At 45.5% G+C, this 17,154-nt stretch overlaps 1 protein-coding gene across 4 annotated transcripts in view; it reads left to right on the plus strand.

The window, feature by feature from the left end:
• The window catches only part of TMCC1 (transmembrane and coiled-coil domain family 1), a 67,168-nt gene that overhangs the window by 15,774 nt on the left and 34,240 nt on the right, over positions 1-17,154 (plus strand). The window contains exon 1 of one of the 4 annotated variants that reach the window (XM_033071377.1): positions 9,541-9,611. The exons of the other annotated variants lie outside the window; for them this stretch is intronic. Coding sequence (XP_032927268.1) covers positions 9,573-9,611 — 39 coding nt within the window. The 5' untranslated portion in view covers positions 9,541-9,572. Of the gene's footprint in view, positions 1-9,540; positions 9,612-17,154 lie in introns of those variants that run through there. 4 annotated transcript variants of the gene reach the window in all.

Genomic DNA, 17,154 nt, shown 5'->3' on the forward strand with positions numbered 1-17,154 from the left:
GTTGTTGTTTTGTGCTCACTTTCTCGACACTTTGCCTATTTGTTTCCTTCAGCTTTTTGTGATGTTTTAAATAAATTTTTGACCTTTTCTTTTTAATAAAAGTACACCAATTTCACTTCCTTGGTTTTAGTGTTTGCTGCTGACAGTGAAGCTACACTGACTCACCTTCCCTCAGCAGGGAGTATTTCCTTTGAAATTATTTAAGAATTTCATAAATCCATCTATAATTAGAAAAATGTCACTGAGTTACAGCATTGATCCATCTGTTGTGAACATATGGGCTATACAAGCTACAAGGAACAGAGAAACAATGCATGGAATGGAAAAGTTGTGATTTAATAATGACAAGAACTACATAACATAGGATTTGTAGTCAAGCAGTATAACTCTGTTTTTTGATTCCTGTCTTCCGTCATTGTTTGCTTTGCTGGTACCTCCCCCTGTTGTGACACAGCTTGTTCCTTTGGTATTGGATGTGTGCCAGTGGTTCTGGGGCTGCTCTGCCCTGACAGGTAACACGTAACAGGTGTTGAACTGCACAGGGCTGTGCCCATGCCTTGATGCCACCTGTGTTGCTGTGCTGGCAGTGCTCTTGTGGCAGAAATTCCTGTTCTGCTTTACTTTCTTTCTTTATTTTTCTCCCTGTATTCAGATTTATGGCACTTAGGAAGAATAATGAACATTTTGTTTGCTTCCCATGCTCTGTACCTGCACACTAGGACATTGAAGTGAGAGATGATGGGCTCAGTCAGGGAGCTGCAGGCACTGCGCGCCCTTGTGTGCCATGCACCCTTACTGCTTGTAAGATTTGACTGCTGAAGGTTTTGCTATGAGTAGATGTAGGAAGTCATCAGACTTGGATTGCTGAGAAATTAGCCTTCTCTTATATTTTATCAGAGGCTTATTTTATCAGACCATTATTCTATATGCTTTTGTGGGCTGCTGTGAAATTGTCAGTACTTCTTGCTGGAATGGCAGGAGTGTTACCTGTTGCAGAACTGTTTTGTCAGGCATGGATGAGCAGGAGCCAACGTGTTTCAGTCTAGCTTACTACTGAAGCTTAAGACCTGTTAAATACATCCAGACTATTCCCATACCCTGTGGAGTCAAGCCCTGAGCTTCATCCTGCAGCGAGGCTGCACAATAATTAGAGTTTATGCTTGATGCCGCCTACATGAGCTGTGTTGAGCTTGGCTAAAGCTTGTGATTTTTCTGCTCGTTGGGTTGGTCCTGCTTGATCCTTTTATGTCTGCTTTTTAACAGCAGATGAGGGCAGGGCTCAGAGCAGGGAAGCTCTAGGAGCTGCTTCTCAGAGTCCCCTTCTGCATGTGTCTCATGCATGCAGAATGCTGTGTGCAAGGAAATGTTGCTAAACAGATATGTTCTTCATATTCATTTGTCTTGCCTCTGGTCTGTCTTGGACTGCTTAAACTTCTGAAAGCTCCTACCCCATCACCATTTTTTCACCCCTCTCTGTCCTGGTGTCTTTGTTCCAACTATATGAACAAGATGTAAATTATCTTTCTTCATGTAGTGGGCACTGTTTTGTCTTTTACGTTGCATTTTTAAAAATAGCTATAGCCAATGTGTGTCTTTCACTCCTAATCCGGAGTTTCTGGCATGTCTTCTTAGGTGTCTTCTTAGGCCTCACTCTTCCTTTTTCAGGAGCTTCCTCTTTCCCCAGCCTGCTTATTTCACGTGGCAGGGTCAGTTTCCAGCTGTCTCCTGATTAGATGCACCTACACTTTCCTTGTCATGTCTATAACCCCATTACACACTGAACACAGTGCCAGAAAGCTTAGGAGGGTGATCTCAAAATGTTGTGTTGTTAACTGAATTAGGGGATTGGGTTGGTTAGGTGCTAGTATTTTTTTCCCCTGCCCATGTTTTATGTGTGGGTGCTGCAAAGTTTTGGAGACAGGGGTCTTTATTTCTTGTCTGTTCTGCAAAGCCCCTAGGCCAAGGTTGGACACTAGATGCTGGGGCCAACTGGAGTGCTACTGCATTGGCACTGGGGCTCGCAGAGGCAACAGAGCAGCCTGCTCAGGCTGTTCAGAGAATTTAGAGGTTCTCTCACCATAAAACAGAAACATAATAAAGTCTCAGTCTCTGCTTTAAGCACAGGTTCAAGTGAACAGCAGGGTTAAGCCTGGAGCAGTTGTCAAGAGTTTAGCAAGAACTGTAATACTCCCTTTCATGTAAAGGTGGAAAACTCTGGTGCTGTTGTAACTTTGCTTATAAATAGGTTGACGTTGTGTTAACTAATGTTTGTATGGTTCTGCAGAATAATGAGTTTTGGATGAGCCTGATTCTTTGGTGCTGAGGTCCTCCACTCTCAGTGGGAATGAGGGACTTTGAGTACTTAGTTGCATAAGGGAGAAAAAATTCTTAATAATCCTCTGCACACAAAATGTTTTTAGTTCACAGTATTGTTCTCTCTTTTCTCAATTTGTTGTTGAAATAGAAGGGCAAAATGTTATCCCAAAACAACAGATCGGATTTTTCTGAATACCTCATTTACATATATTTACATGTGTAATAATCCTGACACATGTTGTTAGGCTTTGTATAGAAGCTGAGAAATGAAATTGTGATAGCATTGAAAGTATAATAATTAAAATCTTTCCGAGATACTTCACTTGGGCTTTTATTTCAAGTAGTGTAAATATTTTTGCATAGATCTTTTCTTGTAGAGGCAACCCACTGAGCTGACAAAATCAGGATTGTGGTTGTTTGAAAATGATTGAGTCTGCTATTCTAGTGTTGGCTCTCCTGTTCAGTTTACATTGGTGGTGAGCATTTGGTAATTTTTTTGGTAACTGATTGAAGTAAAACATTTTGTAGTTTTGGCTGCAAGGGACTGGAAATGCTAAAAATTATTTTGCTTTCGGCATCTGCAGCTGACTCATGTTCAACCAGCACCAATTTGCACAGCTCTGATGAAGGGAGAACTTATACTCATTTGGGAGGGTGAAGCAGGAACTGCCCTGACAGCCAGGTGTACAAGAACCTCCAATGGACAGTGCACCAAGAGCATTTCAGGACAGTAGGAATTTATCTCTGTCTTAAAAGTGGTGCTGTACACCCCGGGAGCTGCAGACGTGGGCTCCCAGCATATCAGGATGGGGTTGTGTCCTTGTGGCCGGGACAGCTCTGCCTCCCGTGTGCCTGTGCCACTCTGGTCCCGGTGGGAAAGTCAGCCCAGCATTCGTGCTGTGCAGGTGCTAGGGCTGCAGTTTGTGTCTTGCAGCAAGGCAAGATACTGGCAGATCATTGGGGTGGCTTAATTGCAAGTTGAGATAGGTCACGAGTAGGCTGCAGGTTATTTCACAAGCTCAGAAATTATTCTTCAGTTGCTTAATTGCCCCAGAAGCCCGTTCTGTGCCTGGCATTGTTTTCCCTCTCTGGGAGCAGTGATCTTTGTGACGCAGAGAGGGGCATTAGGCCCAAAGTCTTGTTTGTGGGCAAAGGATACACACACTCTCTGTATATGAAGAGAGCCAAGAATTTAATTTTAATATAACTGAAATCTAGAGGATCTCATAATTATTAGTCCAGATGTAATTTTTTACAGAAGGAAAAATATTATTGATGTTAAAATGTTATACACACACTTCTTTTTTTATAACCCCTTCTCTCAGTTTACACTCACCCTTGCAGTCTTCCTCAGGTCCTACGGTTGGTGATGTTCTGGGCAGGGTGGAGGTGTTATCACCTGAAGTTATCAACAGTGGGAGTCCTTCACTGGGAGGTTACTTGATTGCTCAATTATAAGGCTGAAAATGTAACCTTCTCTAGTCAGTGCTGTTAAAAGTCAGTGCTACATCTTCTACTGACCTGGTTCAGCTATGATCCAACAAGCTCTGCAGATAGGTGTGTGCTGCAGCAGGTAACAGAGCCACTGCAGATATGTCACCAATGTTTTTGACTTGTCCTCATCTTCCACAGTAGAATACCATCTAAGATCATTGCCAAATCTGTCTTAGGACTGGGGTCAATTTCGAGAAAATTGTGATTTTGAGTCATTGGGAGTGGAGCTGAACAATCTTTATCCCCATTGTCTTTAACTGTGGAGATGTCACCAAAATTAAAGATAATGCCTTGTTTGCCTGTTATTCACTGTACCAACACTCTATGTGTTAATATCAAATTCCATGGCAACTCAAAAACATTTAAAGTCATTTCTAATTGTAGATTTGACTGTGATATATGTCTTATTTGTCATCCTTTTTGCAAAGTTGTCAAGACTGTTTTCTGAAACAGCACTTAGAAATTCTAAGTGTAATTTGGTTGGAAATTAATGTTAAAATAATAAAACTTGGGCTTTTGCTTTGCATTAGCCCACATAGGAAGTGGGTGGCAGGGAGGAGAGACATTGAGTGGTACCATGACACTCTGCCAGGAGGCTGGGCTGGCAGGGTTGTGGCACTGCTGGGTGTGTTTATCTGCCTTGTGCAGTTTGCAGATGGAAGTCCTGAATAAAAGAGCTAATCTAATCTCCCGGTTCCAAATGGTGTGCCGGAAGGAAGAATATTTTCACTGGGGCATGTTCAAATGTTTTACAACTATGAGAATGCTGTGACTTTCCTGATGAGAGGTGGAAGTCTGCTGTACTCGAGCAGCAAACTGGTGCTGGCCAGGAACAGAAATATGGTCCCTGGAAAAAAACTGAAGCCATTTTTACTGTAAGCAGTGCTATGCCCATATCCCCCTTTCTCTCAGCGCTCAGTGTGGTCAGGACAGGTGAGTTTTACCCGAAGTAAGACTGCCTAAACTGAAGCAGACCTGGAGGGCTGGGTGAGCAGTGTTGGGAACTCCAAGAGGCGAAGTTGTGGTGCTGGTGGCTGCAGCCTCTGTCAGCAGCCAAGGTGCTGCAGTAGGGGACATAGCCTTCTCTTTCCCTCTCAATCAACTTCATTTGTGAACTTGATGAGAATTTTCTTAGGGGGACATGGCATCTTTTAAATATGTGAGTTTGTGGTGATCCTTAAAGGGCTTTGATATACCCCAAACCTGTAAGAGTTTGTGGTCAGGTTACATGAGGCTTGGAGCAACCTGATCAAGGGGAAGGTGTCTCTGCCCACAGCAGCAGGGTGGAATGAGATGGTCTGTGAAATGTCACCCAGTCAGTGACAGGAACAGGTGCAGGTGTGCTCTGGCCAGGTGCAGGTGTGCTCTGACCAGGTGCAGGTGTGCTCTGGCCAGGTGCAGGTGTGTTCTGCTGCAGGTGTGTTCTGGCCAGGTGCAGGTGTGCTCTGGTGCAGGTGTGGCGGTGCAGGTGTGCTCTGGTGCAGGTGTGCTCTGGCCAGGTGCAGGTGTGCTCTGGTGCAGGTGTGCTCTGGTGCAGGTGTGCTCTGGCCAGATGCAGGTGTGTTCTGGTGCAGGTGTGCTCTGGTGCAGATGTGCTCTGGCCAGGTGCAGGTGTGCTGTGGTGCAGGTGTGCTCTGGTGCAGGTGTGCTCTGGCCAGGTGCAGGTGTGCTCTGGTGCAGGTGTGCTCTGGTGCAGGTGTGCTCTGGCCAGGTGCAGGTGTGCTCTGGTGCAGGTGTGCTCTGCTCTGGCCAGGTGCGGCAGGCTCTGCCCCTGCCCTCCGCTGCCGGGCACTCGGGCCGCAGTGCCGCGCTCTGGCCCGCAGGGGGCGCCGCGCGGAGAGCGCCAGAGCCGCACCGTGGGAACGGCGGAGTCTGATAACGGGGGGGAGTTTGATAGCGGGGGGCGGAGTCTGATAACGGGGGGGGAGTTTGATATCCGCGGGGAGGGAAGAAACTCAAAGAGAACTCCAGCGCTGTGTCCTGCAGGAGCCCATACCCTGCTGTATGCAGAGACCTGGGGCTCACTGTAATGAATCCAGAATACTGAGGCGTCTGTCTGCGTTTTATTTTGAAATATAGATATAAAATAAGAGCTGAAAGGGTTGATCCTGAGAAAGTGTAAGTTTCAAGACATGAAATTTTAATCTTCCAAACCTTCTGCAGTATGAAAAAGTCTCTCCTTTTAGTTATTTCAGCAGATCCCTCTTATAAGGCAGATGGATACCTGTTCATTTACATGTGTCAAGCATTGATGTAACATTCATACATCCGTATTTCTTCTAGCTTTATATGGTGCTAAAAGATAATTTTTTCAAGACTGTGTATTTGATATACAAGTAAAAAGCTGTAGATCTCCATGAGAGGGATATTGAAACAAATAATTTTACTGAGCATTTTTATAAAGAAAACTAGTTACAAGATATTTTGTAGCAAACATTAATTCTATTTGTGTTTTGTGTTCTCATGAAAGGATATCAGGCAGAGGGACTAGTTCATTATGTCAAATTAATTTTAAATTTGAAAATAAAATTTACTGAAATCTTGATTTTTCTCCATCATATTCCTGAATAAAACCAGAAGAATTCACCAATTAAGCTATTATACAGGAATGAATTGCTGTAGAAAGGTAACATTAGGGGGAAAATGTGATGATAGCCCAGCAACAGGGGACTAAGGCAAAGAGGTATATGTGTTCAGAGCAGGAGTCATTAATTAACTGTGAAGATCATAAGCATCGGTTTGGAAATACTGAATGTGAGGCCTTGGCTCCAGAGACAAAGGAGAATGTTGCTATCATCAATTTTGCTAATCTGGCAGTCCCATCTCAGTCTGATGTGGATTATATCCCAGCCAAGCTGGCTCCATTCCTTATCTGTCTCTCTGACCCAGGCTCTGAGCCACAGGAGCCTGGTGGGGAAGGGAGAGCTGAGTGTCTGTGGAGGAGTGAGGCACCGTGTGTCCCAGGTACAGGACAGTGCAGGTACCAGGGAGTCCTCAGGACTTAGGCACAGAGGGGGAGAGGCTGCTGCCCAGAACCATTGGTATCTGCTGTCAGGCAGCGTGGAAGCAGGGAGGTTTGGGTGCAGCAGATAAGGTGGCAGGGCCAACTGGCTGTTCTGGCTGCCCAGGCTCCAGCGTTTTACTCCAGTTCTGTGGTGGACTCCCACACTGCATCACTGACTGCATGTGTGCTCACTCTCTCACACTCGCATGCAATCTCTCAGGCCAGGTGCAGGTGTGGTGGTACTGGGCTGTTCTGACCCAGCGGTGCCGGCTGTGGGATCAGCGCAGCCTCACGGCTGGGCCGGGGTACGCGGGAGGGGGCAGCGGGACCAGCGGGTGTGTCCAGAGGTGCCTGTGAGAGCGCTCCCACGTGTGCTTTGTGCTGGGCAGAAGGTCCTTGGCGCTGTGAGCCGTCCCAGCCGCACACCTGCAGGGATGCCCTGCCCTCTCACACTCACACTCTCCTCTCACACACACTTGTCCTGTTGGTCTCTGCAGCAGTAGGCACATGAGCTTTCCTGGTACACAGGCTGTTCAAGGTGGTAGTATGGATTTTCTGCAGTAGGAATTGAACGGTGTGCATGAGGTTTCTGAATATAGCCCAACTGCAGAACAAGAAGTACTGACCCAGTTCAGGGAGGAGGAAGATGCAGCTGCTAGATGCAGAATCCTCTGAGCATCTGGTGTCTCCTCTGCCAGTACAAGGAGGTGTTTCTAGTGTCCCAGGCCCTTTAGTTTTCTGTGCTGTCAGCTCTCCATGGTCATCACAAAACTGAGGTCTGGTAACTGGGTAATGTGCTTTCTATATATTTCAAAAAAGGAGAGCAATTTGAAAAGGAGTCCAAGTTGTGGCAAGGAATACTTTTCCTATACAGAACATGTCAGCATTCAGTACCCCTGAGTTACCCCTGACTGGGCAGAATGCTACTGAATCCTGGTCTCATTTCACAGCTGGGATTTTGGTGCTGAAGAATGCATCTATTGATGTTGCTTTTGGATGACAGTTATAAAATAAACACTTCTATTTAATCTTCTTGTAACTTTCCCTTCAAGGTCTATTTAAAGAGCCACACTGACCCTTCTCATAACCTTCCATGGCCCAACTGCAAATGTTTCCTCTATCTCTAGTGTCCAGATCACCTGATGACTTAAAAATAAGCTAGAAACATTTTCCTTAGCAGGGCTAATATTCTGGCTTAAGGCACCTTCCTTTTTCTGCAAGACTATGCAATCATGCATGGCAGTGAACCGTACTTACCTAGTATCTGCTATTGGATTTTGTATGGAGTCAGTGCACAGCTGAGTCCCAGCCATGTACACACCACAACCATACATACCACGCTATCTGGGGCCCCAGATTTGTCATAGCTGGAGCATGCCATGAGGTCCCCTTTAGCCACTGTGCCAGTACTTGCTACCCAGTGAACCTAAGGTCTGAAGAGAGTGAGCAGCCCTGGATAATCCAGCCCTGACATTGAGTCAAGACTCATCAGGGACAGGCTCTGGCATAGGAGGTGTTCCTTATCCAGAAGTTTTGCTGATAGTTATTGAGAAACTATTTTCCTGTGTACTGGAGTGATTAATGCTATGGCCATTTCAGTGTAGTGCAAAAAGGAAGCCCTTCCTATTGCATTCAGGAGGCAGTTACAAGATGAGTTTGAAATAAAATCCTAAGAAGTCTAAAACTGAAATGCTGAGACAGTACTACTTCAGATATGGACTTGTTTCCAGAGATTTTGAGCTCCTCATTGTGTTTGGGGTTTTCAGTTTACCTCTTCCGTGTGTGAACATGCTGGCAGCGTCCCACGTGCTGAGAGCCGGCACCCGCCCAGCGCAGGCTGGCGCTGTGTGTGTCCGGGCTGCTGGGCTCCTCCAGCCCCCCGAGCTTTGCAAAGCGAGCTTGGAGCCCTGCACTCCCTGTTGCGCCAGACTGTGCTGTGTCACTCACTCACCAGTGCTCTGAGCGGAGCAAGAACGCCTTCAGGACCCCAAAGCCACTCTTGTCGCGCATTTGAAGAACTGCAAGTGTACCTGTTTTACCACGCGTCTTTATTGTATATTTATGGTGGGGAGAGAGAAATACTTGGTTTGAATTATTTTCTGGTAATTGTAACAGGGTCTTCTGTGCTGATTCCGGGGGCAGAGTTGACATTCCCGTGCCGCAGGGTGCAAAGGCAGCGGGAGCTGCGCGGGGCCGCGGCCGGTGGGGCTGGGTGGGAGCGCCGGGCCGGGGTGGCCGGGATGGCAAGGGCGGGCCGGGCGGGCGGTGCCGGGGCGGTGCCGGGCTGTGCCGGGGCGGTGCCGGGCGGGCGGTGCCGGGCGGGCGGTGCCGGGGCGGGGCCGGGCTGTATACCGGGGCGGTGCCGGGGCGGGGCCGGGCTGTATGCCGGGGCGGTGCCGGGCTGTATGCCGGGGCGGTGCGGGGTGGTGCCGGGCTGTATGCCGGGGCGGTGCCGGGCTGTATACCGGGGCGGTGCGGGGCGGTGCCGGGCTGTGCCGGGCTGTATGCCGGGGCGGTGCCGGGCTGTGCCGGGTGTGCCTGTTCCCGCCCCCGCAGCGGCAGGCGGGAGCGCCGCGCCCTCCCTTGCCCCTCCCTTGCCCCGCCCTGTCCTGTACGGCCCGGCCCGGCCCGGCGTCGGGCTCCCCGGGGCGGCGCTGGGCCAGGACGCGGTGCCGGCCCCGGCGGCCGAGGATGCGCAGCCCCCGCTGACGCCGCCGGCTGCCGGCCCTGGGCCCCGCGCTGCCCGGCCCGCGGGACCATGGTGCAGCGCTTCAGCCTGCGCAGGCAGCTCTCGAAGGTGGGTGCGAGCCGCGGCTCCCGGCACTGCCGCGCCCGGGCGGGAGCCCCTCCGCCTTTGTTCGCACACAAAGGCTCGGCCCGGGGCGGGCGGTTCCGCAGCGGTGCCGGCTGTGGGATCAGCGCAGCCTCAAGGCTGGGCCGGGGTACGCGGGAGGGGGCAGCGGGACCAGCGGGTGTGTCCAGAGGTGCCTGTGAGAGCGCTCCCACGTGTGCTTTGTGCTGGGCAGAAGGTCCTTGGCGCTGGGAGCCGTCCCAGCCGCACACCTGCAGGGATGCCCTGCCCTGTGCACGCTCAGTAGCCCTCGCTCACGACGCGGGGCTTCAGAACAAAGGAGTTGCCGTGTACATGTTTTGCTGTTTAATAACTGAAAGTGTTCGAATTCGTTTCAGCTGTCGTAAGAGAGAGAATAGTTAATCCATGTACTCTTGCAGATTGTCACTGAGTCAATGCAATGCGTATAGTTAGAAAAGCATTTGGATAAATCCATCTATGAATAAAAGTGAGTCTGTGTAGGACACTGCAGGGACGAACAGTTCTAGAGCTGCCAGCACAGCCCTGTTTGTACATCGTTTGTAGATCATTCCCAGTGAGCAGACTTGACTCTGGATGTAGGAGTTACAGTATTGGACTCTTAAAAGGCAAGCTAAATTTTCACTAAAGTGAAAATTTACGTTGTTCTCTGTCCTTCCCACCCCAATGTGTGTATTTGTAAAGGTTTTAAAATGTAGTCATCAGAATTCTAAAATGCTGTCATCAGCACTTAAAATAGGTCAGAATTCACATCCTGCAAACTGTCTTGGGAAAAACTACAACTTTGCAATAATTAATTTGCAATTTTTTTTTAGTATCTCCTCATCATAAAGAAACTGATGTGGCCATTTCAGGGAAAAGTTAAAACTGCATCTTTTAAGGGCTTACCTTGTTATGTGTCAAGCTGTATCTGCAAGTAGTAGAAGTCTTCACAGACACTCTAGAGTTTAATCTTCCCCTCAAAAGAGACTTGATCTAGTTAGTAATGAACTTTGTATCTAAGCTTTATTTATGTAGGGCAACCAAAATAGTTTAAAATGAACTCATTTGGATAACTCCATTTTAATACTTGTATATCTAGGTGGGCAGGGTAATTTGGAAAAACATTTGCACTGATTTTTTACTATAGGAGAACTGTTTTCAATTTGTTTTTCTGACTCTCTCCATTTTTCTCTTGTCTGACACAATTGTGTCTTGCACTGCATTAGCTCTGATTTTGTCAAACCTATTTTAAGCAATTGTCAGGCCCTGACATATTCTTAACTTCTGTGTTTTAATTGTAAAAGTTGCACTATTATAGTGAGGGAGCTAAAGGAGAAAATGAGAGCTTGGCCTGTGTTTACCAAAATAAAAAACATAGTTGTGTGAACAATTGGAATGGATTATGTTTATCTCAGTTGGGATGTAGGGTGAGACCTGCATCTCCCTGTCTCCTTGCCACACTTTAGATGGGACTGGGAAGTCCCTGTGTGTTGGAAGTCCTTGGTGGAAGAGAGGCAAATGGTGCTACAAAGCACCTTTCATCTGCTGGAAGGAAAGCATAGAAAATATGTATAATTTTGCTGATACCTTTGTCGGCTGAAATGCAATGACTGTCAGACTGTATAAAAATAAAACAGAACTTTATTAGTATTTCTTGTGTGAAAACCTTGGTTCTTTTATGGATGCTGACTTAGACTTCACAGTTGGCAAATCCTTTTTTAGGACCTGAAGCACCTGCTCCCAGAGTGTGTCTACTTCTTGTGTGAAATTGGACATTATTATGTGGTGTGCCTGTGTTATGCAGCTGCAAGGTCAAAATTGCAGTTTCTAGCCATATTTAATGGTGTAGGCTTCAAACAGAATGGGACTATGCAGATTTGAGAGCTACAAACTGAAAAATGCTGCCACCAGTGTTTGTAAAACTTGAGCAAAGAAAAAGTAGGATTTCTTGCAGGAAGGAGAAATATGACCTCACGATCCAGGCTTTAATCTTCAAGACCTGGTTTTCCAAAGGGCTGTTTGCACTGCATGGCTTCCATCAAATAATTTCAGCTTTCCCAGTCTCCATCTTCCTTCTATGAATGAGGGTAATGCCTTTCTCTTATTTACATAATGGCTATCCAGTTTTAAAATACTATTCTGGAGAGGGCTGTATAAGTACTTAACTGTATCTTAATTCATTAAACATTTGCATTTGATAACTAGTTTGTATTAGGAATTCCAGAAAGTCTTACACAGACCAATCTGCAAGTATTACTTCTTATTTCACATATACCAAATCCCTGTTTATTATTTGTGAGTTACTGCTTAAGTTCTGTGTTCATTTGCCAACTTAAATGTCTGTAACTCTTAAAAAATTGAGTCATCATTTATTGCACCTTTACCATTAAGACTTAAAGACAAAATATTGATGGGGTTTTTTGAGTCGTTTGACAGATGTCCTCCTGTGGCCGAATTTGGTTTGTTCACTTTGTCGTCGTCTGGTTCTGTGGGAGGTCTCCATGCCTTTTGTTTTGTTGTGTTTTTCATGTTTTCCCTTTCTCCTTAAGTATCCAAAGTGTTTTCAAAGTATTTTGGTTCAGACTGCTCTCTATCTTGTACTGTTTGGCAGATCTCAAGAAGTGCTGTTGCTGATGTGTTGCATTTGGAGAAATCCCCCATTGCATGGGTGATGGTACAAAACTGTGTCCAGCTGTTACGCAACCTGAGTTTGTTCAGATGTTTTAGCTGGGTTTGTGAAAGGAGAATAATGGAGACAAATTGAACTGTATTTGAGGACGTTTTTCTAAGTTACCATGCATCCCCTCTTTCAAAAGGTACTCCTTTCCTGGAAAAGATTCCAATGAGCCAAGTAGTTAAGTTCAATTTAAGGGAATAAAAAACCAAAAAAAGTAATTTTTGTGAACTGTGATTGGTAAATTTAAACAGCACATTAAAATATTAATAATTTCCGACCAAACTCTTTTACTCTCAAGTACAAGCTGGATTTATCAGCATCTAAACTGTCTCTGTGTTGCCACTGGTGTGTGTGGAGCTTATTTATGGGAGAGAAACTTCAGTATGTTGTGAAATAACCTGGGAATAGCTGAGCTGAAAGAAGCTCGCCTGTGTGAAGGTGATGGAGTGACTGTTTGACAGCACAGGCTGCATTTCTTGTCATGAGACAGGTGAAAAAACTTCTTGCTGCAGTGTTGCCCCAGCTTCCTCAGGTCTCTTATCTCTTGGGCTGTGGTCTGGGGCGGATACAACAGGACAGTGTATCTGTTCGTTACCAAGCAATAGCTCTCATAGGGTTCTCGGTAAAACTGTCCTTAGAGCTGGTATCTCGTGTAGTTTGGCCACACCTAATAGTGGGGAAAATTTAGAAGTAAGAGGAAGATTTAGAAATTTGATGCATTTCAACCTGATTCTCATGTTTAACAGAGCAGCGGTTTCCCTGTGTCTCTTCAAATTTGCCCTGCTTGTGGAGCTGGAGTGGCATTGTTGTACCTATGGCTGAACAAGGCCAGTGAGGTAGTTGGATCTAATGGGACCTTCTGAGCTACAAGGACGTATTTGTTACCACATTGGTAGCTGAATGGATTACCTTTAATTTAACCTTTTTCTCATGATAGATGTGATGCAACTTACTGCTGGAGGCATCTGATGGAAGGTTGCTTACTTTCACTGAAGCCTTTGTGGTGTGCTGCAATTCTGTCCACCTCACCGTAACTCAGGTGTTCCCTGAGTGCCTTCCCTTGGGTCATGCAGGGGATTAACTTCTTCTCACAGTCAGTGCAAGGGCAGTTATTCAGACATTGCTGTTTGCTTCTAAGGGAAAGGTAGCATTAGGTTTGCTCGTGTTGGCTGTTTGAGTGCCCTGTTATAGACAAGCCAACTGGAACATTGCAGTGTATTACTTCTCAGGTTACTTGTTTGAATCTGTTCCTGCAGATATTTTGTATGGTGTACAGGGCAAAAGGCTTGTCTACACAAAGCTGAGAGGTGGCAAGGTGCAAACAGGTCTCAAAGCATTGCTGGCTGTGCTGGTGTGGAATGAATGACTAGGGATGCTGTGATCTTTTGTAGGTGTGGTGGGTTCTCAGGAGGCTTCCACCGCATCATCTTGCTCAGAGGAACATGTGGGAAAATGTTGGAGATATTACATTCATCTTACAAAAGGAAAATGGGCTTCTGGTGCTTTGACTGAACAAGTTGTAATAGAGGAGCTTGTTTTGTATTAATATAGCAAGTCCATGAATGCCATGACAGTGGGGAAGTAAAATAGACTTGAAGCATCTTTCACATTGGTAATTAACAGCATCTGTAAAACTACACCTGCAGAGATGTTAGAGGTAGGATTTGAACGCTTGCCTTTGTGGAGAAAGCATTACTAATAATCCAGAGAATCAGCCCTATCCATGCCAGCTGGGGATCTGGCAAATTGCATGTAATGGCTCATTGCTAAATAGACTTAAAATGTAAAAGGCTGTAAACACAGACTATAGGAGAATGCATCTTACACAAATACATCTTTCCTTGTAATAATGAAGTTCTGCAGCTTAGGGCAGTTTACAGAAGATCATCATACTTTATAATAGGTGCTTACGTTTGGCTGCATGGCAATAACAATTGAAATTTCCTTCCATCAGGGATCAAAGGAAGCATTGCAAATGTTGGCATCTTTATTCTGAATTAGTTACCTTTAGAGTAATCTCTACCTTTGTAGAGATTTTTGGCTTGTATAGAATTTACCCCTTTCCCCTCAATTCCTTGGGACAAAGCAGCTGGCTTTTTCTTCAGCCGGTATTTCCTTAGGGACAGAGAAGAGTTTCCTCTCGTTTTGCAAGTCTTTCTGTTCTGGATGTGACAGTCAGTGATAAAGATGCACATATAAACTAGGTCCTTTCCAGAAGGGACAGAAAAACCCTTATGGTGGAGGAGGGCCTTGGAAGTTCAGGGGAAATTAAATAATGGGCACAAGAGGATTTAGTTCTCAACATGTGCATGATACGCAGTTTGGGATTCCCTCTTGTGACAAAGAATGCGACAATGGCCTCTCAAATAATTCTTATCAGAGGTTAATTGTAAACAGTTGTGTTTGAGCAGAGACAATGATGAAGTTTCATTCACAGGATTTTGGTTGCTCAGAGAAGGGATTCACCTGTTCTTTCAGTCATAATTGCTCAGTGTTCCTGAGGTGGAAGGGGTTGACTTGCTCACCTTTCAGCAACCTGCTCCTTTGGACAGGAAAAGTAAAGGAGCAAGATGGTTTTTTGGTATTGGGTGTTTGTTTGGTTGGTTTTGTTATTGGTTTTGTTCGTTCATTTTGGTTTTTTTTCCTAACTTGAGACATGATTTGAATCTCCCTGAGATCAACTGGTATTTGAATAGGGAGTTCACCATAGAAATCATTCCTTTCTTGAGTTCTCAACTTTGATACAATTTAAAATAGACAGGAAGAATTGCTAAGGAAGGCTTAAAGATTTGCTGTGAAGGTTTTAGTATGCGTGAAATAGAAAATTGTGTTTTGATTTGAAATATGAGTAATAAAATATTTCAGCAGATATTATAAGTGCTGTTGTTTGAGGTTTGTGATAGGGCATTCAAAGAGCACACACTCTAGCAAGAATGGAATCCAAGATCACCAGAATGCAAACTGAAGTTTTGGTACAAGAGGCTTTTTGTTGAGTTTTTTTCCTGGAGTGCCCTTGGCAAATGTTCAACTGTAGAAAAATATTTTCACTATTTTATCTGCACATTTTGTGGTCTTACTTAGCTCTTGGAAGCCTGTGAACACTGAAGTCATGTTTGGAAAGTCTGTAACTTGTAGGAGTCTCCATTCTAGAATCACTAACTTCTCCCACAGAACAGGAAATTTGAAGAAGTGCTTCAGTTAGCACAGAATAGCCTTTGTGCTGGCACAGTTTGTGCTTGTTTAGGCATGTCTGCCTCGGGAGTGCGCTGACACCCACTGCCTACACTGTGGTGTGAGAGCTCCCAGGGTCCTGTTGATAGTGAACAAAAACTTACAGGGGAAAGAAACATTTCTATCATCAGAAATAAATTATTTCAACCTACTGACACTGGCAACAGGGGCAGAGGAAATGAAGAGTTTCGTGTTGATAGGGAGGCTGATAGGGTGTTTCAGTGGAGCCTGAACTGCAAAGCGTGTGCAGTATTGATGCAGAACTGGTGCCCAAAGGTCATCAGTATGTGGAACTGCTGTATTGCAGTGGGACTAAAGTTTCTTTTCTGCCCGCCAAAAAGAATATAGGATTTTACTAGCTTGTGTGAAAAGTGAAGAAGAAGAAGAAAATACTGCTTTTCATGCCAGCAGAGAGTAAAAAAGCTAAAGACTCTGCAAAGAAGTCATTGTGCTGTTGTAGATTTAAATAACTGGGTTGCAGACTACCTGGCAGGGAGTTTTCCATGGCCACTACAGTTCAGTCACAGTGCACGTAGTGTGGCTGAATCTCCTGTATTTCCAGACCCAGATGAAGAGACCCTGGATAGTGTTCCCCTACAATGCTGCATGGAATACTTGGCAGGACGTGGGCACCACAGAGCCCTGTAGCCTCAGTGGTGCAGGTTTCTCCAAGCAAATGCCTGTGATGTGGCTGGCTAGCAAAACCAGAAAACTGGCTGCTGCAGGTTTTTGGTTTCAGAACTCATCAGCTGTCGTTCAGCTGTTTTTCACGCTGAACAAATTATAAACATGTGCTTTAAAGGGAAATCCTTCTCATGCAGAGAGTGTGGTTGTCGGTGGCATCTGGTTTGGAGGGGCACTTGTTCTTCTGTTACGAATGTTCTCAAAACCATTGAGGTATGTTGATCTTTTCTAGTTCTTTACTAACTACTTAATTTATACGTAGTCTTCGAGAGTTTTCCTATGTAAAATACCATGAGAATGCCTTCATTCATTGTGTGTGAAAAACTGTGGACAGCTGTGAGGGACAGTAGGTCAACTTTAGAACTTCACTGACAGACTATGCCAGTGGGGTTAGCATCCCTCTGCACTGACAGAGGCAGGAGAACTATAAAGATTCAAAGAGAATCCTTGTACACGAGCCTATTTTGTTAGATATTTGATAGTCAGGACTGTGCTAGGTTTCGTGTTATCCTAATATTGATAAAATTTGGGAAATATGAAACTTGCTACTGCTGCTCAGAAAGGCAGAGAGTGGACCTTGCTGCAGGTGTCACTGGAGAGCTGCTGGAATTTAGTCAGCCAAATGTTTATTGTTTAACCGTTCATAAATATTGAAATTGTATCCTTTCAGAATCCAGGTTATATGTATATGTTGGTGGAAACAGGGTAATGGAAGGGATAAACTTTAATCCTGTTCTGCTTTTAACTAAGAAAGTGCCTGCACTAGGTACCGTGCAATCTGTGTGTGCTGCTTTACTGCTGTTGCCCTGTGTCTGTGTGGGTTTCTGGGGTGCACCCTGCCAGTTTGTGCTGCAGAAGTGCTCATGGGGCTGTGGCCAGGTTCATGCTGATAGCTGGACGAGGTTGGGTTACCAGGGACTGCATGCTCCAGCAGAT

The sequence above is a fragment of the Catharus ustulatus genome, chromosome 13, assembly GCF_009819885.2.
Source record: "Catharus ustulatus isolate bCatUst1 chromosome 13, bCatUst1.pri.v2, whole genome shotgun sequence".
Lineage (NCBI taxonomy): Eukaryota > Metazoa > Chordata > Aves > Passeriformes > Turdidae > Catharus > Catharus ustulatus.